General features: G+C 32.7%; 5 protein-coding genes across 5 annotated transcripts; 3 read left to right on the top strand and 2 right to left on the bottom strand.

Moving 5' to 3' along the window:
• Positions 1-610: 610 nt before the first annotated feature.
• On the top strand, positions 611-2,590 carry LOC130503328 (uncharacterized). Its single transcript, XM_056998006.1, has 7 exons — positions 611-751; positions 851-937; positions 1,048-1,176; positions 1,592-1,747; positions 1,826-1,879; positions 1,967-2,113; positions 2,210-2,590. Exons 1-7 carry the CDS (start codon positions 611-613, stop codon positions 2,588-2,590), a joined length of 1,095 nt encoding a protein of 364 aa, XP_056853986.1.
• A 3,231-nt stretch (positions 2,591-5,821) lies between these two features.
• On the top strand, positions 5,822-6,548 carry LOC130503327 (uncharacterized). The gene is made up of 3 exons (XM_056998005.1): positions 5,822-5,971; positions 6,068-6,154; positions 6,252-6,548. The coding sequence occupies exons 1-3, from the start codon at positions 5,822-5,824 to the stop codon at positions 6,546-6,548; spliced, it is 534 nt and encodes a 177-aa protein (XP_056853985.1).
• Positions 6,549-10,859: 4,311 nt separating this feature from the next.
• Positions 10,860-11,729, top strand: LOC108812192 (early nodulin-93). The gene is made up of 4 exons (XM_018584380.2): positions 10,860-11,047; positions 11,125-11,186; positions 11,311-11,386; positions 11,509-11,729. Exons 1-4 carry the CDS (start codon positions 10,960-10,962, stop codon positions 11,610-11,612), a joined length of 330 nt encoding a protein of 109 aa, XP_018439882.1. The 5' UTR covers positions 10,860-10,959; the 3' UTR covers positions 11,613-11,729.
• Positions 11,730-11,825: 96 nt separating this feature from the next.
• Positions 11,826-15,399, bottom strand: LOC108812191 (receptor-like protein 52). The gene is given in 5 exon segments (XM_018584379.2): positions 11,826-12,290; positions 12,292-12,470; positions 12,549-12,659; positions 12,662-13,213; positions 13,216-15,399. Coding segments are annotated over 5 exon segments (3,009 nt in total). The 5' UTR covers positions 15,143-15,399; the 3' UTR covers positions 11,826-12,050.
• An 8,098-nt stretch (positions 15,400-23,497) lies between these two features.
• LOC130503326 (probable metal-nicotianamine transporter YSL5) lies at positions 23,498-26,654 on the bottom strand. Its single transcript, XM_056998004.1, has 9 exons — positions 26,512-26,654; positions 25,346-25,437; positions 25,136-25,239; positions 24,955-25,036; positions 24,738-24,848; positions 24,566-24,649; positions 24,133-24,185; positions 23,829-23,894; positions 23,498-23,710 (listed from the first exon to the last, which is right to left on the bottom strand). Exons 1-9 carry the CDS (start codon positions 26,652-26,654, stop codon positions 23,498-23,500), a joined length of 948 nt encoding a protein of 315 aa, XP_056853984.1.
• Between the last annotated feature and the right edge of the window lie 1,337 nt (positions 26,655-27,991).

The raw sequence follows: 27,991 nt of genomic DNA, 5'->3' as shown, positions 1-27,991 counted from the left end.
ATATATGAGTTATTGCCATATTCTAAAAAGATTTCCAAAAATATATATTAGCATTAAATGTAATTGTTCATGTCATATTTAACCATATGACATGTCATCAATCTTAATAGACACGTCACAATTTTTTTTGTGAAAACGATTGTAGAGAAGACATGTGGCAAATCACTTCTCAAATATAGACTAGGGGATATAAACTTTAAAGATTTCTGTTTGGCTGTATGTGTAGGAAACATTTAATGTGTATAATACGTGTTTTGTGTTTCATTGTCAGCTTTTATTTTTTATTTTTTGTCAAGACAATTTTTATTTTTAAACTAACAAAAGTAAAGTCAAATTAGTTTTATTTTTTTTTAACTTAACAAAATCAAAGTCAAATTAGTTTTAGAGGAGGAGCAGCGGACGTTACTTCGAATAAAGATAGCTTTCATGCCACATGTAGACGTTTTACTAATTTAGAGGTTGACGACAAAATAAAAAATAAATGTGTAACTAGCTGTTAATATTTTTAAAGAGATCCACTCACTTGTAAACCGATGCTGATGCTCTTATTTTAGAGATCTGAAATAACAAAACATACATTCTGGATATTTCTCTAAACTGAGAAAAACAAATGGAAAAACAAGCCGTATTGAGAATGTTGTTAACCTTTACGATTCTGTGTTTCTTCTACTATGGAGTCTACGGGACAGCTTCTACGGAGATCGATATGAAACTAACGGCTCTTAATAAGCCTGCATTGAAGACGATCAAAGTATGGACTGATTCTGAGTTTAGATATATTTTTAACTGATTTATTACGTATATTATTTTACTTGTTTTTGATAATCTCAAATCGATTATTTATGTATAGAGTGAAGATGGAGATATAATAGATTGTGTGGATATCTATAAACAACCTGCTTTTGATCATCCCGCCTTAAGAAAACACAAGATTCAGGTAAACAAACTCTACTCAGGCCAGTCAGGCGCGCTTCATGCACAGGTCAGATATATAACAAAATAACTCTACAAGCTGTTTCTTTACTTGTTCTACATTTATGCATGCAGATGAAACCGAGTGTGGAACTTGTTTCAAAGAAAACTAGTAGTCCAAACAACGGTTTTTCTAAACCGGTTACATCCCAGACTTGGTCCAAATCTGGTCAATGTCCGGTAGGGACAATACCGATTCGTAGAGTCAGTAGAGAAGACATAAGCAGGGTCTCTTCACCATCTAGCTTTGGAAGAAAAGCTCCTCACATACACAACATTCTAAAAAAAAAACACCAACATAAGGCTAATTTCAGTTTAATCGCTGAAAATTTACACAGTCCCCGTCGGGATAACCGGTCGGTATGTAAATCATATGTTGTTGAATGGAATGCTTTTTCTAGTTTTGGAGGTCACAAACTTAATTTTTTATTTTTTTTTGCTTTGAACGTATATATAGCTTTTGCTCTTGCTATAGTTCACATTAATTAAGTTGAGATGACACAATTAGTTTTTAACTGCATATACTATGCCTAAAGTTTATACTTAGAGCCAACCAGGAAACTAATTAAAATCTTCTTATGTTTAGCTAAGATACTCTTCTTCTTTGTTGATGATATAGGAGGCCATCTTTTTCGCGGTAGGATCCAACTATCTCGGTGCTCAATCCGATATAAATCTTTGGAATCCACCAGGAGTTCAAGAGGGCGACTACAGCTCCGCGCAAATGTGGCTGCTTGATTCGGAAATGACTGAGAGCATAGAAGCTGGTTGGATGGTAAAAAAAAAATACACCTAGAAATATTATAGCTTGATTCAATGTAAACTATTAACTGTTTTCCATGTATCATTTCAGGTGAATCCCCTCGTTTTCGGTGACAGCCGCACACGGTTCTTTGCCTACTGGACTGTAAGTAACACTATAACATGACTGTAGACATCAAAGAAACATCGACTTCACTTTCATGATTTTACAAACTAGTATTTGGGTTTGCAGAATGATGCATACCGTAAAACAGGTTGCATCAACCTCTTATGCTCAGGCTTTGTACAAACAAGTAAGCAGATAGCCCTAGGTGCAGCCATAGAACCTGTCTCGACAACCTCGCATGAGCAATATCACATAACCGTTAAAATATATCGGGTATTATTTTCTGCTTTACTAATATCATTATTCTTCCAACTATATTTTTAATTTTTTTTATTAGATATAATAACCGATCATGGACCGTGTTTCCAGGATCCGCAAAGCGGGAATTGGTGGCTATCAACCCATGACATCGTGTTTGGATACTGGCCAAGCGCAATCTTTAAAAACCTACAACAGAGTGCCACCGTAGTGCAGTGGGGAGGAGAAGTCTATAGCCCTAACGTGAGGAAGAAGCCACACACCAAAACTCCGATGGGAAGTGGACAGTGGCCAGCTCAGCTCTATGGCAAGGCTTGTTTCCACACCAACATTAAGATTGAGGACGCTTCCATGCAGCTCAAGGATCCTCCTCCCCTCGTCGAGTTCTCGGATGAGGGGTACTTTTATACTACAAAGTTCCATCAGGAAACAGACAAGTCGGAGCCGTATTTATTCTTTGGAGGGCCTGGTCAGGGTCCTCTCTGTCCTTGATCTCAATCGCTTTATAGAGCTTCACTGCTTCTGTTTCATAGTTGATCATGAAATCTAAAATCTCAATAAGAATGATCAAACACCAAGGACGGCTTCAATTTACTGTGCAAAAATCCACACAAATAAGTAGTCTAATTGTTGTGATGAACTAAAATAAGTAGTAACGTAGCAAGACAAATGACGAATTTAAATAAAATATCACACACACTCACGCGCGCACACACAAGAAATTAGAGAGGAATTCAAAATACTGGTTTTCGTAAGAGACTTGAATTATGAGAAGTTAATTAGTAGTATATCTGACGTTTAGATGTTATAAATTTTGAATTTGTTCTTTTCCACAAGCCCATCTTTTCTTGAATTGAGAACTGGGGAAAAATAACTAAAATTTAATTCTCTTCAAAATATAATACTTGTTTTTTTCTTTTTCATAATCGTTGTTCTTTATATGTTGCAAAAACACATTAATACCGATTTATGAATTTAGTCCGACTTGTGACAATTGGCTAGCGATCAAGGAAAACCAATGAATCATGACTTTTGGACCATCTTTAGTAGTTAATGCAGAATCCATCTTTTGCCAGTTCACCTGAATTTTACCTCAGTTCTGCAGATACCCTGTATACTATTTGAGAAGCATTGAGAATGATTCTTACTTACGTGTCGTTCCCACATTAATTCTCAGCAAATATGCTAACGTATCGTCTCGAAAATGAATTGCATTTAATTCAGCATTTAATTTCTCATTTAATTTGACATTTAATTCGGTATTTAATTAGTTAATCACTAAACATAAAATTGTAAAGGCTTAGGGGTGGGCTTCGAATACTCATTCGGGTTTGGTTCGGATTTATTCGAGTTTTGGATTTTCGGGTTCAAAATTTCAGCTCTACTCGGATATTTCTATATTTCGGTTTGGATCTTTGCGGGTTTAGTTCAGGTTAGGATAACTCATTTAAATAATTTTTAAATTTTTAAAATTCATTATATACTTAAAGTATCTCAAAATATAGACAAAATATATATAACATGTACTTTTGGAAAATCTGTAGAAAAAATCATTTTAAATATACTTTTGACTATTTTACATATACTTTCAAGTATTTTTGACAGAATATATAATATGGTTTTTTTAGTATATACCATACAAACTGAATGTGATTTTATAAAAACCATGAGATTTGTATATAGTTTGATTTATAACCGATTTAACTGAACAAAACTGATTAAAAGTAGAAACATGTAAATATGTATATATTTATAACGACGCATGAATATCTATTTGTTATATAAGTTGAACTATAATTATAATTTGTAAATCACTTGAACTATAATTAAGTAACAACTCACTGCATCTGAGGCTTCTTATCTGAGGCTTCTTATTTTCAATATGTTCTGTTTTGATTTTTTCTCTTCATATTAACATTGAATAAATTTAAATAAAGATTATAAATTTATAAACAACAATTAATTGAATTCTTTACAGATTTTTTTTATCTTTAAATAAACAGAATTGTGTTTAATCGAAGACATATCCCTCGCTATGCGTTCATCACCTGGCTTGCTATTCATGATCGACTTTCCACAGGTCAGCGTTCTAGTAGTTGGGGGCAACCGCAGTACTGCGTTTTCTGTGGCGAACCGAACGAGACGAGAGACCATCTCTTTTTTGCTTGTCCCTATACTTTTATGGTTTGGTGGAAAGTGGCAGGAAATTTATTCGGCAGAGATCCTGATCCTGACTGGGATATTACTCTATCTACCATCCTCACAGGCTCGTATGATCGACTCACTTTCATACTGTTGAGATTGGCTTTGCAAGTTACTATCTACTTCTTATGGCGTGAAAGGAATGAAAGAAAGCACAGCACCAGCAACAAGTCAGTGGACCAGCTAGTGAAGGTGATAGACAAGACAATCAGGAGCCGCATTACATCCCTCAAGTATGCGCAAAACCGGCGACTACATGGACTGATGGTTAAGTGGTTTGAAGCACATGAGAATGCTTTTTAGTTACTGTGCAGTGAGTAATTTCAACTTCTTATAGCTTTTTTATTCTTTTAAACTCTTTATAGATGTACATATATTTTTTCCATGATGATCAATAAATTTAACATTTCATCGAAAAAAATAATATGGAAGAATAGAAAAAAAATTCTTTCGTACTTCTGTTTAATTTTTTATTCTTATTTCCAAAATTTAGAGCTTTTATATTAATTCTAAATTTGATTATTTTATTAGATGATAGAAGCGTCTTTTTGTTTTCTATTCTTTTATTTAAATATATAATATTTTTTTAATAAACGACTTTTTGACAACATGACTCTAATTTTTTTATAATATATAATATGATTTCAAACTAGATAATTATGTTTAAGGCATAAACTGAATAAACCGAAAATGATGGTATATAAATCGAACCAAACGAAGTAAATATAGATTTAGCATATTAGTTATATTTTACTAACCGAAATACCGAAAACCGGAAAACCAAACGAATTAAAACCAAACTGATATCTGGTATGAATACCCGTAATCCAAATAAAAGCGAACTATTGTTTCATTCTCTAAAACATAATAAAAAATAATAACTTCACTCCGCGCAAGGCGCGAATCTTATCCTAATTTTTATTAATTTGAATGTATAATAAATTATTTTCTAACATTTCTGTTTGGTTTGTAAGCACTAGAAATTGTAGGAAAAATTTAATGATACGTGTTTTGTGCTTCTTGTATTTAAATAAAATGTAAAAATGTTTAGTCAAGATAGCTTTGTAAACTCTATAAGTTATGTAGTTGGAAACATTTAAAGATCTTAAATGACAAACATACTCTAAGGGGGATGTATTCAGTTTAGCATTTGACGTGATTTGATTTTTAATGGAGTTTTAGATGATTTTAATAAGTTACAGAGATTTAGGTGATTTTTGTTAAACCACTCTAGAATATCACCTAAAACAATGAGATTTGAGTTTTATTTTTTTAACTAAGAAACTCCACCCAAATACCCTAAAATCACCTCAAAACTTTAAAATCTCACAATTTAAAATATTTTCAATAACAGTGGATTTCAAAGTACTTTACGAAATGTCAAGTTCAATAACAGTGGATTTTAAATGAGTTTTTAAAACTCATGTTTGAATAACAGTGGATTTGTCATTTTAATGCAAATCACCTGAAACTCTCAATTGAATACACCCCCTAAATCTTTTCCTAAACCGAGATTAACAAATGGAAAAGCAAGTCGCATTGAGAATGTTGTTAACCGTGACGACTCTATGTTTCTTTTCTTTCTTCTACAGTGGAGTCCATGGAACTGCTTCTCTAGAGATTGATATGAAATTAAAGGCTCTTAACAAGCCTGCATTGAAGACGATCAAAGTATGAATTGATTTTGAATTCAGATATATTACTAATTGTGTTATAGCGTATATCTTCTTGTTTTTGATAATCTCAAATCGATTATTTTATTTATAGAGCGAAGATGGAGATATAATAGATTGTGTGGATATCTATAAACAACCCGCTTTTGATCATCCTGCCTTAAGAAATCACAAGATTCAGGTAAACAACCTCTACTCACGCACGGATGCACAAAACACATACAAGAACAAAAACTCAACATGTTGTTTCTTTACTCCTTCTACATTTATGCATGCAGATGAAACCGAGTGTGGAACTTGGTTCAAAGGAGACTAATATTCCATCAGACAGTTCTCCTAAACCGGTTACATCCAAGATTTGGACCAAATCTGGTCAATGTCCGGTAGGGAAAATACCGATTCGTAGAGTTAGTAGAGAAGACATAAGCAGGGACTCCTCACCATCTAGCTTTGGAAGAAAACCTCCTCACATATACAAAACTTTAGACAAAACACACCAACACAAGACTAATAGCAATTCAACAACTGGAAAACACAAAATCCCCGCCCGGAAAACCATTCGGTATATATGTTAAACTAGTTGTTTTTCTGCACCATATGCAGTGATAAATTTTTAAAATTTTAAATTATATTTAAAAATGAAATTTACCAATATTATATATTTTATTATTTTCACCAATAATTAATATAAATATCATTTAATTAAGCATAAAATTAATATAAAATATTTTTTATTTAAAAAAACATTTAAGAATATAAGTTATATATTTAAAATTAAAATCTTAGATAAATTTTTTATCTATTTTGGTTAAATGTATTAATTCAACTTGTACAAAATTACTAAAATTCATATAAAATTGTATATATCTAAAAGAAACTAATGATATACGATTAAAAATTTATAACTTTTTTTAAAATGCAGAAAATTTTGAAAATTTTAGATAATAAAAATTGTATAATCTATACTATTATTTGAGAAGTGATTTTCGCAATGGAAATCTCTCGTTAAAGTTAGACTCGTTAATATTGGTTTTATCCTTAATGAATAAATTATATAAATTAGTAAAAAATTAAAACGAATTTAAAATCTATTTGATTAAATAATTGATTAAAATTAATAATAATCAGAATTATCTAAACTCTAAAATATATATTTTAAAATAAAAAGATAATTCTTATATATATCGTGTTGTTATCCAAAAAGTATATTTTAATAAGAAAACTAAAAAATTCAAAAACGGAACACACATAACTAAATATTTATCAAGTAAAAAAAATATTTTCTATAATAAAAAGAGAATACTGAGTGATTTTGAAGATTTATTATTAACAATGATATAATGTACAAATAAATTTCAGAAAAGATATAATACTTAAAATTTCAATGAAAACATTAATAAGAACTACAATTTTTTACTAAAATATATTAATAAGTAATTATTAAATTATTATGCCCGTATATGCGGTCTAAACTCCTAGTTATAAAAGTAAAATTAAATAATATTTCAGAATTAAAAATGTCATATTTGAATATATTTATTTAGTGATGATTTATGAGTTATTACTATATTCTATAAAGTTTTAAAAATATAAATCAACATTAAATGTAATATATGAGTTATTGACATATTCTAAAAAGTTTTCCAAAAATATATATCAGCAGTAAATGAAATTATCCATGTCATATTTCCTGGAAGCCATGTCATCAATTTCAGTAGCCATGTCATATTTGTTTTGTGAAATTGATTATAGAGAAGACATGTGGTAAAATTACTTTGCAAATATAGTGTAGGGGATTATATGATGTCGAATGGAATGTTTTACATGTTAAAAAACTATAAGGGGAATGTATTGAATCATTGATTTTAAAAGGTTTTGGGGTTGTTTTAAAATCCCATGTTATTCAACTAAAGATTTTAAAATTTATTTTCAAATGACTTGTTATTGAATATGAAATTTATGTAAAATCACTTGAAACACTTGCAAATCTCGTGTTATTCAATTAATCATTTACAAAACCTAAATCAAATCCACTGTTATTGAAATATAAACACTATTTTGAAAGAAAAAACTATGACTGTGATTTCTGGGTACTTTGCATTAGTTCAAGTTAGAAAATGTCGTTATAAAACGCTTACCTTTATATGTGTTATTTGGAGTGACTTCAGAATAAAAAATAAAACATCTAACGGTGAGAAAGAAAATATATTCAGAAGACAATTGGATCTATTTAATCGTGAGACAATCGTTCAACGCATATGACTTGCAGCTTTGTCTCTCTGCTCCAATGGCAGATACAAAATTCAAACCTGTGAACACTTCATCCATGGAGATTGGCTCAAGCCCCATAAAGCTTCTTCCTTTATCGATAACACTACTCTGTTCATCTTCTTCCTCTATATTATCCTGCGATGGCTGTAGGACACACGAACATGCTCTATTCTAGATCTTTCAGTTTTTGGGTGTCTCTTGTTGGAATTTGGAACAATCAGGCGAACATAGTTATCAATCTAGAGCTTCCAGACATGGGTTTGTCTAGTCCGATCCTAGAGTTTCTTCAGTACGGTGGGAGCTTACAAAAATTGGATCTATCCAGCAACCAATTGTCTGGTAACATCCCTCCACAACTGTGTACTTGGTTACTGTTCTTGGTGTCTCTTGATATGTCGAACAAATAGTTGAACGATAAGATTACTTTGTTTGTGAACTCTTTGGTTCTGCTGAGAAACAGTTATCTGGCCAAATTCCGGTTCAGTTGTCGTCTTTGGGTAGATTATCGACGTTCTCTGTGTCTAAGGTCGCATTCCATCTTTCTTTATCTCACCTTAATACTCATCTGATGATTTCACTAAGAATCAAGGTCTCTCCTGTCGTTCTTTATCTTCGAGCTGTGGAGTTAAGCAAGAATAATCTAGTAATTATCAGCTGGCGTGATTGGTGCCGCTGCATGGATGTTGTTAGCTTTTGGGTTTGGTGGTGGTATTGCCATTTGAAGTGTCCAGAGAGAAGAGAAGTAGACATAATTAATGGATGCAAGCTTTGAGTTAGTAGTTTGGCGTAAAGACTTAGTAGCCATAATCTTGCTCAAGTTTCTTTGTTTTAGAAGCCTTTGGTTAAGGTTAAACTTGGGGACTTAATGGATGCAAGCTTTGAGTTAGTAGTTTGGCGTAAAGACTTAGTAGCCATAATCTTGCTCAAGTCTTTGTTTTAGAAGCCTTTGGTTAAGGTTAAACTTGGGGACTTAATGGATGCAAGCTCTGAGAACATTATACTAGGACAGGGACAACGTATAAGTCGATTCTTCCTGATGGCACAACACTTGCGGTTAAGCACTTTAGCACATGTAAGCTAGGGAGGAGTTTCGGTATATGATGAATCAGTTGTGGGAGCTGTGTCATCCTACAACTTGTTTAGAAGTTCTTTTTCTTTTCAGGCACAATAACACGAGAGAGCTGATAATTGTGTACTCTTTTTTGGACAACATCATTCAAGTTATTTGTTTCGGATTAAGGTTTTACACGTAACTATGAGACGCGAGTTATTTTGAACTCTAGAGAGCTGATAATTGATAAAGTTATTTGTTTCAACGATCAAATTGATCTAGAGTACTCCCAATTTTTTTTTTACTAATAAGCTATATTGCATGGAAGCGTCTATGAAGATGCGGTTCCTGGTTCCGAACCGGAAACGGAGTCGGAAGCTGTCGGAAGCGGTCGGAAGCGTACTGGAATCACGTTTCTGAAAATATAGACTTTGGAAGCGTATGGAATCTGTGATTCCTATGTGGAAGCGTTCAAAATTAATACTGGAATCTTAAACTAAAAGAAAATAGAAAAATATATGGATCGTCATTCTTTGTCGTAGTTTTCTTCTTCTTCGTACTAGAACCAAAAAACTAACAAGATAATTTTTTTCAGATGTATTCTTTGTATTTATCAATTGTTTGCATTAGACATTAGAAAACAAAAACAAAACTATTGCTTTTCTTAGTGTGTTGGAAAGAGTATAAAATTTTGTCTTCTATAGAAACATGAACTTTTTTTTATATAGTTTGATGAATGAATGGTTGGTATGATTGAAAGTAAAATTGAATTTGGGTTATGCAACGAAAGTTAGAGTTTCATGGTAAAATTGAATTTGATGGAGAAAATGAAAATGAGTGAAACAATTGATCTTTGATATTGAACGTTTTCTTTGTTGAGTTATATAATAGGTGATTTAGACACTTTTAATTTTTCATATTTTTATTTTATATGTGGGTTTGAATATATATATAGTATATATATATATATATATATACGCTTCTAACGCGGTTCCGCTTCCTAATTTTTTTAAAAATTTCGCTTCCACGTTTCTATACGATTCCGCTTCCGCGTTTCCGCTTCCGTTTCCATGCAACGTAGCTAATAAGTACTCTGAAATTTTAGATAAATTCTCATCCTAATCTCTTTTCTCTCTTTCTAAATCCCACCCATATAAAAGAGATTTAGACCAAATATCTTTCAAACTCCAATATTTTTTTCAAATCCACTCAAACTTTTAAAATCAGTGATTCAATACACCCCCTAATAGATACCATATTGGGTTTTTAACTTCCATATACTAAAACATCAACAAAATCATTCATAGATCTTAGAATTTTATTTTTTAAAAAGGCATTATCATGAAATTTTGAATCGATTTAAAATATATTTATTTAATTTGAGCTAATCATTTTTAAAGTTAGTTTAAACTAGTTAGCTAAATAAAATCAAAAGTCGGAAGGGTGGTAGTTTCTGATAATGAAACAAGTATCAGCCCAAAATAATGATCAATTGGGAAAGATAGATTTGTTTTGTAAATAACACATAATAAAACAATGTGCGTTACATAGTTTTGTGGCAAACGAACGGAAACAAATTAAAATAAAAAAAGCAAATCGTGACCCGTCTCTTTCACATTCTCTCCTCAAAAAAAGTCGAATCCAAACACAAAACCTGTCCGAGAATGGTTAACCGGAGTCAGCAGAGCCTCTTCCTCATCGGATCTCCCGACGAGATCGATAAGATCAAACGAGCCGAAACCTCCCAGCAAGGTCTCCTTCTTCTCCTTTTCCTATTAAAATCTCTCCTTCGCCCACAGTGAATATTGATTTTTTGTACGATGATGTAGCCGGAGCAATCGCCGGAGCTAAAGCAGCCGCCGTTGCCGCCGTGGCTAGTGCGATTCCAACGGTAAATCCATAAAGTCACATTCTTTTATGTTATGTATTGATGATTTAGATTCATAAAGTCACATTCTTTTTAATAATATATATGTGAAATTAGAAACATAAAGGCTTCGCCTTTGTTTTAACAGTTGGCTGCGGTTCGTGTGTTCCCATGGGCTAAGGCTAACCTCAACTACACTGCTCAGGCTCTCATTGTATCTTCAGGTTAGCTCTCTCTCTCTATTATCAACTCTCCAAGTAGAAAAAGATTCAAGCTTGAGAGCATTGAGTTGTTTTCTTCTGATTCCTGACCGATGAAAGTTTTGATCTTTGATGATTTGGAACAGCGTCCATCGCTGCCTTCTTCATAACTGCGGATAAAACTATTCTACAAGGTGCAAGGAGGAACACTGAGGCTCAGCTTAAGAAAGCTCAGCAAGAATCTAAATGATTTGGTATCTCAATGTAATTCACATCAGTGTCACACTTCTTTCTGCGTCTATGTATGCATTTTGCTTTGATTCAAAATAAGAGTTTATAACAAGTTTATAAAAACCATTTTCATTCACTTATTCTCAGCATAAAGTCTTAATTGCTAAAACTTTGCTTTGGATTATACAACATATGAACCATTTCATTCACTTATCTCAGCATAAAGTCTTAATTGCTAAAACTTTGCTTTGGATTATACAACATATGATAACCAAAAAAAAAACCCTTAAAGGTTCCTAACTACATTTGTACACATTCTCTCAAAAAAAGTAGCAACCTCATAGTTGTGGTTATTGATCACACAAAACCTAGTTATACATCAGTACCCTATAAACAACGACTAGTGGTGCCTCTATCTCCAAAAGGAAACAACCTTAAAGTTGTTGTGATTAATTGATTACGCAAAACCTAGTTCTTCATCTTCTATCCTTTTACTCGTCCTCCGACCTGATAAACTAACGAGTAGAGGCGCCTCATGTGCCTCCGTTGCAATCTTTTTTGTATCCGCATGTCCTTGCTGGCGAAGCATGTACAAGATCTCCTTCATGGTTGGTCTGTTACCAGGGAGTGTGTTAGTACACATTAGCCCAAGCTTGAACACTGTTGTCATCTCCTCTACGTTGGAAGCTTCCATGATCGTCCTCATCAAAAGCCTCTTCGATTGGTTTGCCTGATTGGTAATGTCTCCATGACCAATCTGCCAAGTTTGTATGCTCGTCTCCGTTGTTTCCTTCTCTTCCAGTAACCAGCTCTAGCAAAACTACCCCGAAGCTGTACACATCGATCTTCTCATCCACCTTTGATGTATATGCATATTCTGCAAAATTAAATATGTTAGAAATACAATCCTAAAGATATATACATATATATATATATATATATAACCAAACCATACCTGGAGCAATGTAACCGAAAGATCCAGCAACAGCTGACATGGTATGAGGTTCTTGGTTTTGCTTAACCAACAATTTAGCCAATCCAAAATCCGCAATCTTGGCGTTGAAACATAATCAAGTAAGATATTGCTCGACTTGACATCTCTATGTATGATCGCAGGAATACAATCGTGATGCATGTAGCAAAGCCCTTGAGCTGCTCCCACCGCGATATTCAACCTCTGCGCCCAGCTCAGGCTATTATCCTCTACAGTACCTCTCTTCTTCTTACCATGTAGCCACTGATCCAAGCTGCGTTTCTCTAGATACTCATACACAAGAAGCTTCGAATCCTCTCTCGATATACAACACAGTAGCTTCACTATATTCGCGTGCCTGATCGTTCCGAGAATCTCGACTTCGGCTAAGAACTCCTTCTCTAGGTTCTTGTCGAGTTTCTTCTTGTTCCATATCTTCTTCACCGCCACGTACTCTCCCGTCCCTTCGATGAAGATCTTGTAGATTTTCCCCGACCCGCCACTACCTATCACGTTGTGTTCCATCAGGTTCGTCACGATGTCGGAATCTACAAAATCTACTCTGTGAAAGGACGTTAGCTTCCACGTCTCTAACCCTCTCCTCCTCCTTCGTTTCCTTGTGTAGTCCCGAACCACAAAGAACGTCCCAGCAGAGTGATGGCAAGGAGGAGAATCGCGATGACTAGAATCATCGCGAAGATGTTACCAGGCAACCCTTTTGATCTCCCGATCAGTTTCCGACAATCCGGTAAGTTAAGAACCGGTTTGTCCGCACAGAGATTGGTGTTGTTAAAGAAACTCCTCTCGTAAGCGAGATTATCAAGCTGCTCGGGGACTTCCCCGGTGAGCCTGTTCGACGACAAGTTAAGCGTCGTGAGCTTCAGATTCCCGATCTCCGGCGGAATCACGCCGGAGAATCCATTCTCCGACAGATCGAGATTCAGCAAATGCGGCAACGATCCTAAACCTCTCGGGATCTTCCCGGAGAGCTTGTTCTTCGACAGATTCATCGTCGTCAGCGACTTCCACGAGACGATCTCTTCCGGTAACTCACCGGAGAGACTGTTCTTATCAAGAAATATCGATATGAGATTCGAAAGAGATGTAATCTCCTTCGGAATCTCGCCGGAGAAGCCGTTGTTCCCGGCTTTGAACTCGGCTAGAGAAGACCAAGTACCGATCGTTCTCGGAATCTCGCCGGAGAAGTTGTTGTTATCTATCTCAATCCTCGAGAGGTTCCAAGCGACTCTCTCCGGTAACTTCCCGGTGAAAGAGTTGTTACTTATCTGTAAACTGTACATATGTGGAAGATTCCAGATCCGGAAAGGAAGCTCGCCGGAGAAGTTATTGTTCTGTAGCTGAACAGTGAGGAGTGACTTACAGTCCCCGAGAGAGTCCGGAACTACGCCGGTGAGTTTGTTAGAGTATGCAACCACGCCGAGGAGACGACCTCCGTTGCAGAGATTCTCCGGTAACTTCCCGGTTAACTGATTCTCTGATACTTCGAAACTCGCGAGCTTTGAATTAAACCCGATGTCAGCCGGTATTTCTCCGGTTAACTTGTTGGTGAAGAGTTTCAGATCTTTTAATCTCGGTAATTTCGCGATAACCGATGGGATTACTCCGGTTAACTGGTTATTGAACAGGTTTAGATACTCTAGTTTTTTAAGATTACCGATTTGTTCCGGAATCGAACCGGTTAAGTTGTTAGCGGAGAGATCAAGCGCTACCAATTCTGTCGCGGTAATAGATCTCGGGATCTCTCCTGTTAAGTCATTAGCGTAGAGAAAGAGATCGGTTAGATTCTTCAACCCGAAAAACCCGTCCGGGATCCGACCCGATAGTTTGTTAACAGATAAGTCCACGTGCTCGAGATCCATCATGCTCCCGAAATCAACGGCCGAGATTTCCCCGATCAGATTCGTCTCCGTCAGCCACAAGTACCTCAGCTTCTTCAGCTTCCCGAACTCCGCCGGGATCTTCCCCGGCGTAAGCTTGTCGTTGTACGACAGGCGAAGCTCCTCGAGCTCGGTCAAGTCTCCGATCCGCGGCGGAATCGCGCCGTCGTACTCGCTCTGGTAGAGATTCAGCACCCTGAGGCTCGAGAGGAGTCCGATCGTCTCCGGGATGTCGCCGGAGAAGCCGGTGGCTCCGAGGTCGAGGTACTCGAGGCGGCGCGAGAGGCGGTTGATGTCGGCGGGGAGCGTGCCGTTGAAGTTGTTCTGGGAGAGATCGAGGTGGCGGAGGTTCGTGCAGTTGTAGAGAGCCGTCGGAAACTCGCCGGGGAAGTAGTTGTACGATAGATCGAGAAAATTGAGGTTCGGGAAGTCGCAGATGCTCGTCGGAACGGCGGCGGTGAAGTTCTGGTTGTTGAAGTTTATTCCGGTGACGTTTCCGGCGACGCAGGTGATTTCCGGCCATTGGCACGGGGATGATGTGGCGTTCCATAGGCGGAGAGACGGTGGTTGGCCGAGGAGGCGTTTCAGGTTGAGAAGCGTTGACCGTTCGTCGAGCTGGGAAATTACGTTTAAGGGGATTGAGGTGAGGAAGAAGAGGAGGAAGGGTAGAAGGGTCATTTTGATTTGTTTTTTTTGCCGGGAAGTTTCGAGGAGCCAATGTTGACTCTGCTAAATGGGAACACAAGTTCGAAGAAGCTGAGGTTTTTATAAACATTGTGTGGTTTCAAGGTGAATGGTGTGATTTGGTGAGGTCAAGTCTGTGGATGTTTTAATCAAAAAAAAGTTATTTGGATTTTGGGTATACGTTACTCTTTGTTTTTTTATCGTTTAATAGGTAAACGTAGACATGTAACATGTATTGTGTATCTAGATGTATGACCAAATGAATATGTTGTTTAAAAAAAAAGTGTTATTTTGTTTTTGTTTGTATCTCATTTTTGGTAGCTTATTTGGTTAACAGGTATTTTTGTTTGGAAAAATGTTGAGTATGGTTGTATATATTTAGAGGAAAAAAAATAGTGAAATTTTGTATTGTATCTTTATATTTAGTGTTGCTAAAAAAAAATCTTTATATTTAGTAAGAAGTAGATGAAATTATTTTTTTTAAGTTAAAAAAGTATGTACAAATAATTTGAAATTTTGAAAAATGAACAGACTTTGGAAGAAAATATGTGTAAACTATTTTGCAGAAAATCTAGAGAAATGGATCGGTAGAAAAGTTATTATTTTATCCTTCAATTTTGTTTCACACATTTTTGTTTAAGTAACTCTACTTCTTATCGATGTCAAAAAATACTCCATTTCTTATCTCTCCCTCTCTTTCACAAAAACTGTCACTAACATTTTTCCTTTTTACAAAAAGTATCATTCTCAAAATTAAATACAATTTATCAAAAAAATTTCATTTTAACTTTGATTGTCGTCATTAATTATCTTTGATAACCATTATTAATTGTAATTATTCAAGTATAAATAAATTTTAATAAGTTTTCTTGATTTATATGGTGCAAATGTCAAAATGATACTTTTTAATAAACAGATAAGTATTAGTCAAATTTTTGTTTTAATTCTAGATTTTTGTTAAAATAATTGTTTTTACCATTTTATATATACCCACTTTTGTAATCAGGTGACATGTATATATCTAATTTTCATTACGAATAATCGGATTTGTCAAATGTTAATAGACAACTAGTTTATGAGAAATTTTTTTTTGATCAGGCAACTATATATCTATATATTTGTTTTTTTTAAAAAGAATTATTTTTATATTTTTTTGAATAATCATATTTAAGTTTAATATTAATTTTTTTTCTTCTTGGGGTTCTGAAAAAAGAGTTATACTCTATTGACAAAAACTTTCTTTTAAAATTTTCTATTGTTTATTCAAATTTTTGAGAATTAATCTTCAGAAGTATACCATGAATTTATTTGATACAATAATCATTTAAATAAATCAAATACATTATTGAACCAAATATTTATGAATTGAACATGATCCTATTTAACAGAATAGATTTTCCAATTAGTCGCTTAGGCTTTGATCCGTTGTATATCTCTGTATTATCAAAAAGAATAACCGACTTTTATAAATACTTATCAAAAGAATTGTTTCTAGACTAGTAGAAATTAAAAGTCCTATACATTAAATCTTATTGTTTCTGATGAATATTGTGAATATTTACAACTGATAGATATTTCTCCTATTTTCAGGTTACGAGCTAACGAAACTTATCTTTGGGTAAATATTTTTGGAACCATACTAAACTAGGCAGATATACGACAAAATGAATAGTATGCGTCTGATTTAGTATGGTTTTAAACATATCCATCTAAAGATAAGTTTCAAGAAACATTGCCGTGACTGATGAATATTGTTCATAATTATAATGATTTGTCACATTTTGCAAACTTTGGATGTATAGGAAAAAACAAGAATGTTGTCATACTTGTATATGTAACTATGTAAGACTATTCTTCTTTTAAAAAAAAAAACTATGTAAGACTATTCTTTTTTTTTTTATGTAAGACTATTCTGTAATACTCCTGTGTAGGAATTTGCAAAATATTCACTCTATAAAATATTTTTTTTTTTTTAACTTTCACTCTATAAAATATTGGTATAAACTAAAACGAATATATTCAATTTGGCAAGAACAGAGAGTCTCCGTAAAGCATCAACTAGTCGCATATGATATTCGATTCTAGAAAACTGGTAAAGTGTGCTTAAATTGCTAATTATGCTAATAATCTAGAAGCCTTTAAATTCAAATACACGAACATTTTAAAATTCGCGGGTATTAATTATAGGCCATCCAACACTCATCGTCAAGAAAAATGTGCTATCAGAAAAGTCAGAAAGTGAAGTCAAAGATCTCTATTTATAATTTTGATAATGATAAGGGATTGCTAAACTACCCACCAAAAATCGGTTTTGCCAATCTAATCTCACCAAATCCTTACTGGGTTTTCTTTTCAGTTATAATCCATATTGAAGAATTTCGGCTAAACCTAGGTTGTGAGTGGTAATCGAATTGTTGGGATGTTAGTTAATTAATAAAAATGTTCGCCAGAAAACAATACATTCCAACTTACTAATGATCATAGTGCTAGTTGTGTATTAGTTTGTCAAAAGTTTAACTCGAGTAGATGCCCAATTCTACCACTAATTTGTTTCTGTGGGTTTGGTGCACGCATCGCATTAAGATGAAGACTTGTAGCGTAGCTATGGCAGACAAAGCTAATCTTTTTTTTTTGTACCTATGTTTATATTTCTTCACAAACACTGATTATTATTAAGAAAAAATACTATATTGTAACGTACGTATGCATCTTAAGAGAATCACCAATGGTTGGCTTCATTTTTATTTTCAAATATGTCATTTCTTTAAAATGAAAAAAAAAATGAAGCAACATTCACTCCAATGGTTTGTTTCATTTTCCAAATATATTATATCTTCACTTTATCATTGATTACTAATAAAAACTTTATATTTTTTCCTATTTACTTATTTTACCTAATTACTTTATCTTAACAATAATTCAACACATTTATTATTATATATAAATTAAAAAATTGTTATATAATAAATTTATTACATAACATGAATAAACAAACACAAAACATCATAATTTGTAAAAAAACACCATATATAAAATTCTTTTCTACAATTGATTAACAAAAGGGTTTGAAAATAAGAAATGAGATTATTTATATTTGATTCTTTTAAAAATGTTCTTAAAATAAATATTCATATGATTTTCAATATAAAATTTTATTATATAAAAACAATAGTCGAAATTGTGAAATTAATTGGATAATATTAACATATACAATTTATTTTGGTTAAAGATAAGAATAAATAAAAGTGAAAGATCAGTTTACAATTTAAAAAGTTTATCTTTAAAAAATGAAAATATGCACAATAGATCTTTAAATTTAAAGTAATACTGTTTATGGCTTTATTTTGAAGTATATATCAAAAATCCACTTCAAAATGAAGAAAAAAGTAAAAAAATGAAGTGGGGTTGGAAATAGTGTAAAGTCCGCGATACATTAATTAATATGTGTATACACCGGTTGTCTAAGTTTGAACTTTGACTCTTCAACTCGACAGAGATAGATGCGGATCCATAGTTTTCTTGACTTTTTGATATTAGCGTCACGTGTCACTGTCCGACGATCGGATCATTTTGTTCTGGGAAGTCCTCTTTCAAATAGTATTTTTTTATAATTGTGAAATTCTGTTTTAAAGTTCTTTTATCAGTGATCGGAGAAAATAATACCCTCTTTAAAATTGATTAGGGAGTTTATGAGATGTAATAGGGAAATAAAATTTAAAAAGGAGTTTGCTGTCTAAATTTGTATAATTAAAAAATTTCATCAACATCACTAATACAAAGCATTTCGGCGTATCAGATTCGTTCAAATCATATGATACCAGTGACTAGGCGGCCAGTAATTAGCATACAGAGTCTTTTTTGACTAAACATTTAGAATTTATATATAGCAGACAAACCGAGCCAAAAGGTTTTGCTCCATGGTTAGTGTTTACGATTTCCAACATCAAGAAGTTGAGATAGCAATCATCGTCCTGATTATAAGTTGAGATCAGATCACAAGTCTAAGGCAATTAAAAAACGAAGATAGTCGAACAAAACATACAAGTTATATATCATTCTGCTCTAGTCGATCTTGAACATGAGCATTTATCACAACGAGTCTACCATTAAGCTTCAAGGCAACTCAAAAAAGCTCTGTAACGCTCCGATCGTCTACGCCTACTCTCTCGGTCCGTGGGTTCCATATCATCTGATAGTCGGTCGTTAATTTTTCGAAGCTCGAAATTATTATTTAATGATCTTATAATTACCACATGACTTTTCTCCGTGTTTTGGTATCACTCGATATCGCGAATCACTTTCCGATAGGAAAATCAATTTGCAGTAAAGTCTTATTTTTATAGTCTCCTTGTGTTATTCATTTTGTATGTTATTTACATGATTTGATAACATTTATTATTAACTAGGTTACTCACATGCATCTATATGCAGGAATGAATATTAAAAAAAAAGAATTGCAATAGTTAGTAATATTTATTTTTATTTTGTTTAGTTTTATGTTCAATATTTTAGTTAAGCCTTTTATTTATGAGTTATTGATTTATGATGTTTAACGTAAATGATTTTACAGAATATTAAAATTTTCTATTATATTGTTTTCAAAAATTTATTTTTATTTTTCTTTTTATAAATTATAGTTTGACTTTAATCTGGTATACTTAGTTTATTATTGTTTTGTAATCGCTTTAATTATAATTTTATGTTTTGATTATTTGATTATTATTAGGGTTTGTAAATTTTTGAAAACATACAAGTCACTTATAAAATTTATAAGCTAGCAAAATTACATTTTTTAAATAAAATTAAAAATTTACCATTTTGAAGTGAAAATTTATCATTTTAATCAAATTTATAAATCTAAAACATTCAAATGTTTTTCTAAAAAATATGTAAACATAAATTCAGTTAAAAACACTTAAATATTTTAGAAAAGTTTCTTACAAATAACATATTGTATTTTAGTGAAATATACACTAAGAAGAAGTTGTATGCACCTCATTCTAAATTGAAATCATGTTTATGGCGTTTGTGGCGGAGTAACTACTCCGAACATTAAAGGTACTAAATCTTTTATTGGACTCGATTACATGTTATAACTGCTACCTCAATAAAATGTGTAGCCAAATAATTTCTTTGAAATCTTTTTCCATTATATAGTCACTTTATGAATATTCATTCTGATCTTTCATCAGATGAATATAATTATGTAACTAAAATGATGAGTGTAGTTTTTAACTGAGTAAAAACATGATTTTATGAATAAAGTAAAATCTTAGATATTCAAATATTTGTTTTGAATGTTCATATTTGAAAGAATTAGTTTTCTTATTTATATAGATATATGGACATCCCTATACTATTAAAATTAAGAATTTTTATTTAAAAGAAAAACCATTTATTTAGAAATTAAAAATGCAAAAAATAATATAAAATAGTAACTACGATTCTTTAACATGAAAAATTTGTAAATAAGATTTTTAGAAAAGTATCACAAAAATGTATTTAACTAATGTTATCAAATTTCTAAAATAACAGAAAATTAATAAAATTTTTAGAAAAGTATCACAAAAATGTATTTAACTAATGTTATCAAATTTCTAAAATAACAGAAAATTAATATCCTAAAATAATATTTCTAACTAAGTTGATTTATTTACTTTATTAATAAGATATTAGATATTTATTTTCATAAACATATATGTGTTTGTACACTAATAATATTTTCTTTTTGATATTATATTATATTTTTTATTTATATATAATAATTATTTTTCTTAGATTATAGGTTTTTAAATATAATTTTTATTTTTCTATATTTTTCTATATCTTTCATACTATTTTCCTTTTTATTTTTGTATAAAAATCGTTTTTGTTCAAATACATGCTTTGAATATATAAATGTATATATATATATATATATATATATATATATATATATATATATATATATATATACACTATATTAGAGATACTGTATTTTATTAGTTCCTTTTTAATTTATATAAAAGGAAATTTGTTTTGTTAAAGTGCATGTTGTACATATAAAGTTGATATATATATATATATATATATATATATATATATATATATATATATATATATGTAAGTTAATTCAGAAACAATTATTAACAGAAAAAGTAAAACAAAAGATATTGGTAATGATATTTTAATAATAAACTGAATTCATTAATGTTATAATTGTAACTAATCATTCTAAAAATTAACATGAATGCAACACATTAGAAACAGACTTCTCAAATAAATTATATATACTAGATTCTTTCTCCGCGCTACACGCGGAAAAGTGTGTTGATTGTTTATTTTCCGATCATATGTTTCAATGTTTGTGTTTGGAATGAGAGTGTTGTATTTCTCAAAGCAATGAGAAAGTCGGTGAATTATTTAGGGGAACTCAATCCAGTAAAAATAAACTAATTATAATCAAACCTAGCCGAGATTAAAAAGTGGTTTTAGTTTGGTAATACATAATATAGTGAATAGATGTGATTTTTAAGAAACCGCGCTATCCAGAATATTCCGAATAAACGTGGTTTACTAAAATTTCTTTATAATGATAACTTAAATATTTTGTTTCTCCATAGCCTGAGTCATCTGCATTTGTTAAATGGAACACACTTATTTACATAGTTAGAAGTTTATATACTTTGGCCGAAAATATTTTCAAACCCCTAAATTTTTTTCCCTGATGTGACATAGGAATATCCTTCGTGCAAGTGCCTGGACCAGGGTACGAACTCTCCCTCCAACATATTTTTTATTTTCAGCCATTTTCCGTTTTTGGCAGATTTAAATTTTGAAATTTGGTTACTAAATTTATGATTTTTTAAACATATAGTTTCATTTTCATAAATCATTAATTTATATACATACTATTCATATAAGTAGAAATAAAGCATTGTTTTATTTGTTTTATATTGAAAATGTAATACACCATTGTTTTTTAACACTTCTATAAATTTTGATAATATTTAATAATATTAAGTTAAATTAAAATTACATCAATGCAATTTAGTTAATGTATAAAAGGTAAACATAATCTTTTCTTACTTTATACACAAAACACATATGATAAAACAGAAAATCATAAATGAAACTTATACATATGATAATAGATGTCACTAAAACAATGATCATCCAAATACTTCGTACACTGAATCTCTATCTCTTGAATAATCTAGGAATATTTGTTTTGGCTTGAAACATACAATAAAAATAACTCCGCGAAACTCCTAGCCCTTTTGCTTAAACCAAAAAATAACTAAATAAAATATATTTTATCTTACAATAAAAATATATAAGAAAAATACACCTTTTATCTTAATTTTCTTTTTCTATTTTGGTGATATGTGTGAATGTTTACTTTAAAATTTATTATTATGGACTGAAATTTGGGCATTTTCTTGTTAAAGGTTGTTAATTATTATTGTTGATATTTTGGATTTTTTGAAAGATGGGTTTGATCTAAGCTGTTAGGTCTAACTATTAAAATGGAGCATGAAGCTTTTGAATCATTTAGAATGGTATCAAACGTTCAAATGTTTAAACATTGTGACCATTGTGTATTGTGTTTAGGTGGGGTTGTTTGTTTATTATGTTTATTGAGTTTTTTTTTCCTACGCGGTCGACAAAAATGTTGTTTTTTCTACGTGATGCAAAGATTATATTCTAAATCTAGTTTTTTTTTCAATTTTTGGGAAATAACTTATTCTCACATAATATTATAATTTAAATTCATAAGATTATGGATATATATGAGATGATTGGCAGTGAATGTAGCTTTATGTTTTTGGCTGTAGAATTTAGTGAATAGAATTATTTGTTTTGTTTTTTTTACTGTAACTTCCAAAGCACTATTTTTTTTGCTACAAACTAAAAAATATTACTTTAGGAAGTAGATACAATACATAAATTAAAAGTGTTTTAGTTGTGAAATTAGATTTTATCATTGTTTATTTTTGTTGTGTTTCATTCTTTTCAGTTATGCAAATATGCAATAAATTTGAACCTTTTTATAAATTACTAAAATGTTTTTTATTAAAAATTTACTAAAATGCTTTTTAATGTATTTTCACAGATTTTTGGATTTCACAAAGCTCCTTTTCACTCCACATTATGAGCGCAGTTCTCACCTAGCTCTCCTCATGACCACTGTTATTGTTTCCATAAAACTTTTTAGACTTTGGTGGTGTTTCCTTTGGGATCATTTTTATATTCGAACTCCTCACGAAATTACTCAATTTAAGATTCTACCTCCAATGTCGAGAACAATGCTTCGCTTTCACCTCATGATATGATGAGATTAATATTTTGCTGCTGCTCTTCTTACGGTTAAGGTTCGGTGACTGGGGCCAAGTCAGAGAAACTGTGAGGGATTTTTATCGCTGTAGTGATGATGTAACTTCCGATAGCAAACCAAGTGGGGATTTGGTGTTTGAGGAAGAACCTTGTACGACGCTGGTCATCGTATGATTGTTTTGGGCTAAATGGAGAACCAGTTGGGTCTTCTTCGATGGTGAATGATGTTCTTGTAGTTCCTCGAAGCTGTACAGATTAAATAGTCCTGAAATTGTCCGGCTAAGCACTTTGCAGAAATTGTATCAACCATCTCCTAGGATTAACCAACTAATTGTTAAGATATACAAAGAGTTATCAGTAGTACCTCTTCCGGGTCAAGCAATGAGGTTTCCCAGAGCAATCCAGTCATCCCTCTCATCCCACCAATCACCTATATTTAGAAGGGGGCTGAAATGAGTGATTCAAGGGCAGGATTATTTTTTTTTTAAAACACGTGGGTCATCATGTCTTTACCATATCAACAGTGATGTTTTAAATAGGTTCACTGCAAGTAGTCTGCCTTAACTTCTCAGAAACAATCTCAACCAAAAGTAACCACAATATACAAATTCAATGGAAAATGAGTCAAAACATCAGAAAATTTCCATTTCATGTAAAAACGGAGAGACAAAGCTTTTACCTATTGTTCCGGATTCAACTCTTGCAGCTGCGATTTGAGGTCCTGTGCATTTGACATCATTTAACACAAAATAAGAGAGCAGCAAGTCGAAAAGCAATCTCAGGATACCAAAAAAAAAAGAAAAAACATAGCATTTTGTATACAATAGAAGGAAGATCACACGCAAAACACAGAAACAAAAATTACCATATCGGTAGAGATCTGCATCTGTTTATCTTCTTAATTCATTGCTGAGTCGAAGATTGTTGCGAAGGAACAATAATATCAAAGAGAGAGATAAACTTAAAGAAGGATTTATAATAGCAGAGTTTTGTATACCTACTGGAGACCATGCATGCTGCTGGGTTCGCCATCTGCAGGAAACCAATTTCCTTTTTATTTATTTCAGTGAGAGGCCAAATTATCCCTCGAAGAGAGAATACCTCCCAAGAGAACAGAGATGTTGATTATGTATGGGTATATCATCCCAGCACCCACATATATGTTGCTGAAAATCAAAGTAGAACCTGTTTGTACATCAAGACTTTAACATTGTGATACAGAGAGGAAAAAAAAACAATAAGCCAGCTTCAGCGTATTGTTTGTTGAGCTTACTTGTATTGGTCAGCTTTGAGTCCAAATGATGGGAAATTTGAGAACCCACAATTCTCTCCTTCAGTGAAGAACCATTAGAAGAAACTCCAAAAGAAGCTACAGGAGAGGAATCTACCCAACATCATCACTTGTTTCCTGATGCAGAGAAGCAGTATAGAGTAAAAAGAAAGCAGACAAGTCAAAACTAATAAGCATAAAGTGAAGAAATGAAAGGTACCTTGAGGGGTATGGAAGCTGTTGATAAGATGAGCAGTTGTAGTACCACTTGGGTATGTTAGTTTGAAGTCTATTACCATTATCTGCAAACAAATAGAAACTGATCTCTTCAACTCATTGTCCCTTAGGTTTTGGTACACATTAGTGAAAGCATGAAAGAAAAACTGAAACCAACCTTTCACCTTTCGCAGGGGAACAACAGAGAAGAGACCAAGAAAGCTGGCGACAAAGAGGAAACCGATAGTCCAACCCAAGGAAAAGTCCTTGAAGCCACGGGAAGCATTTCCTGATTGTCAATTCGTTTACTCATGCCAAAGAGGTATGTCCCTGATCAACAATGTCTCGATTTAATCTTTCGTAAGCAAGTGGTACCACCCACTCCGTTATATTACGCTTTGTTGTTGCGCTTAGTCTCTCAACTCGTCTCTTACCACGCCCCCCGGCTTCTGATTCTTTCCCTGATCCAACTCTTTCTGTGTGTTTTCTTGAAATTTCCAACAAAAGGAATAAACTTTACATGAAAACCATTAGAGACGAAGGAAAGGCATGAAGATTGGAGCATTAATAGACTCCAAAATTGATATAAAATTTTTAAACAGTAATCATGAAGAACACCATAACAGATTATTGCAGTAACCAAACAAAGGAAAGAGCACCATAACAGATTTAGCCGATAAGACTTATTGCAGTAACCAAACTAAGGAAAGATCAGAAAAATCCATAAACGAAAGAGGGAGATTTTAAAAATCATCGGAGTCGATGAATTAAGAAGATAAACAGATATGTACCATCAAATCCTTTTCCACAACAGCGAACTCGAGAATCGGCGTTTTTTATTAGTCACATTTTTAACGTTACGGAGGGGAAGCTAAGAGGTGAAAGGAACCCAATCGACAATTGTTTACGATGATAGGGTTTGTTCATCGCAGAAAGATGAAATGATCGTGAGATGAGCTACTTGGCTTGGACGAAACTGCGATTGAAGCCCAACTGATCTAAGTAACGTCTGACGTGGCGAGAACTTCTTCTCCTATTGGCCAATTTAATCTGCTGACGTGGACACTCTATCTATGAAGCTTATTTGCCTTTTAATATAGTATTGATTGATATATATATATGTACTTAACCAAAACTGGTTTTTCAATACAGTTTTGGATAGATTTAAACAATGCTGGAATATTGAAGATCATTTAATCCTTTTCTTGTTTTTTCTGCTTGTGTTTTGCTAATTTTTTTCGTTTTTTTCATCAAATAAAAACTATTTTGTTAGATTCGAGGGAACTGTATTCTGGCGGTGTCTAAGATAACATAAAAGAAAATTTGACACTTTCCAAAAACAATGGGTTTCTGTATTTAAACAATTTTATAATTTTTGTTTGTTATGTACGATATAGTCTAATTTGAAATTTCTTATATTAATTAAAAAAATTGGGAAATTGCCACTAATATCACTTTCAAGGTATTACTTTTTAATTATACACTAACCAACTATATCACTAGATTTTTAATAGCAAAATGACCACTATGTCCCTGATTAATTAAATCTAAAACCACCGACGAAGTCACGTTTGACGAAGAGAAGAGTACGACTTCATCTTGTTCCTTGCAATCACCAAGCTTCATCTGCGACCATGGCCATTCTGCGTCTCTGAACTCGAGTTGTGTCCTCCGTTCATTCGCCCTAACCACTGCTGCTTCCATCTCGCGCCATCTCCTCATTCCGAGAGCTCACATCGAGCAGTACAGATTGATGACGAAAATCATAAGCAAGATGCAGCGATACGGAGCCGTTGGAGTCTAATCGAGGAGATGAGAAAGAAGAATTCTCACCTGATCGAGCCAGAGCTGTTCGTTGTTCTCGCCGTCGAAGGCGTCAAGGTGTGTTATACATTGTATCGATTAGGTGCTCTTCTTCATTTAGATTCGGAATTGGGATTTTTAATGTCTTTAGTAGTTGTGATGGTGTGTGATAGATAACATATGTAAGTGCGATTAAGCTGATGCACGAGAAGACTAAGTTTCGTTTGCACTCTCAAGATGTGCCGTACGGATCTGGCAGTGGTCCGCAATCAGTCACTGGTTTTCCAGGCGTCGTTGATTCCAACAGCTACTGGGTACTTCCTTTGTTCCTTTACTACTATACAAAAGATCATTTTAGTTTTTTTGTGTCTTTGGATAGAAATTAGAACAACACATTAACTTGCAATTTGATATCTGAAGTTATGGTTTAACGAAGCCATGAAATAAAGAGGCTTTATGGGCAGTGTTGTATGATTTGTTCAAGGATGTTAAGAGTTACTCTTCAAGTAACTTTTACTTAAAAGAGAAACATATGATTTTTGTGACGTTTTTGTGGTTTGTATCTAAGTTTGCTTCTGATTCTTTTCATCTCAGGATTCATATTCAGGCATAAACTTATGGAGCAGTTGGGTATGAAGGTTTTGTTTATTTCCTGAATTGTATCTACACTGGGAGGTTAAAGCCATTTCCTTTGGAGGTTTCCACTTGTGTTGACTCTGTTTGTGCTCATGATTCTTGTCTACCTGCTATTGATCTCATTGTTGAGTTGATGTATGCTTCATCCATTCTCCAAGTGCATGAGCTTGTTTCATCTTTTCAGGTGTGTAAATGAAGCTTTCTCTTTGTCTTCTTGATTCAAAGATTGTTTAATTTTAACAGTTTATGTTGTATGTTTGCAGCGGAGGCTTTGTAACTTTGTGGAGAAGTAAAAGCCATGAAAATGTTTGATCTGATCATCTGGTGTATCTTTATAAAGACATATAAATCTCTTGTAATTATTATTTATAAACTCTTACAAATGATATATTTGTTATACCAATTATGAACTTTCATAAAGCGATTTATAAAATAGTTATATAAAGCTCTTATAAACCCTTATAAGATGATATAAATCATTACAAAATTTATAGATGGTTTTATAAGCCTTTATAAATAGTTATATAAATATTTAAATGGTTTTAGAAACCTTTATGTTTTTTTATAAACCCTATATAAACTCTTCAAACCCCATTAAAACC

Source organism: Raphanus sativus, unplaced genomic scaffold (assembly GCF_000801105.2).
Source record: "Raphanus sativus cultivar WK10039 unplaced genomic scaffold, ASM80110v3 Scaffold0926, whole genome shotgun sequence".
Classification (NCBI taxonomy): domain Eukaryota; kingdom Viridiplantae; phylum Streptophyta; class Magnoliopsida; order Brassicales; family Brassicaceae; genus Raphanus; species Raphanus sativus.
Note: the sequence above shows the minus strand (reverse complement) of the source record. Positions and strands in the feature narration are given on the sequence as shown.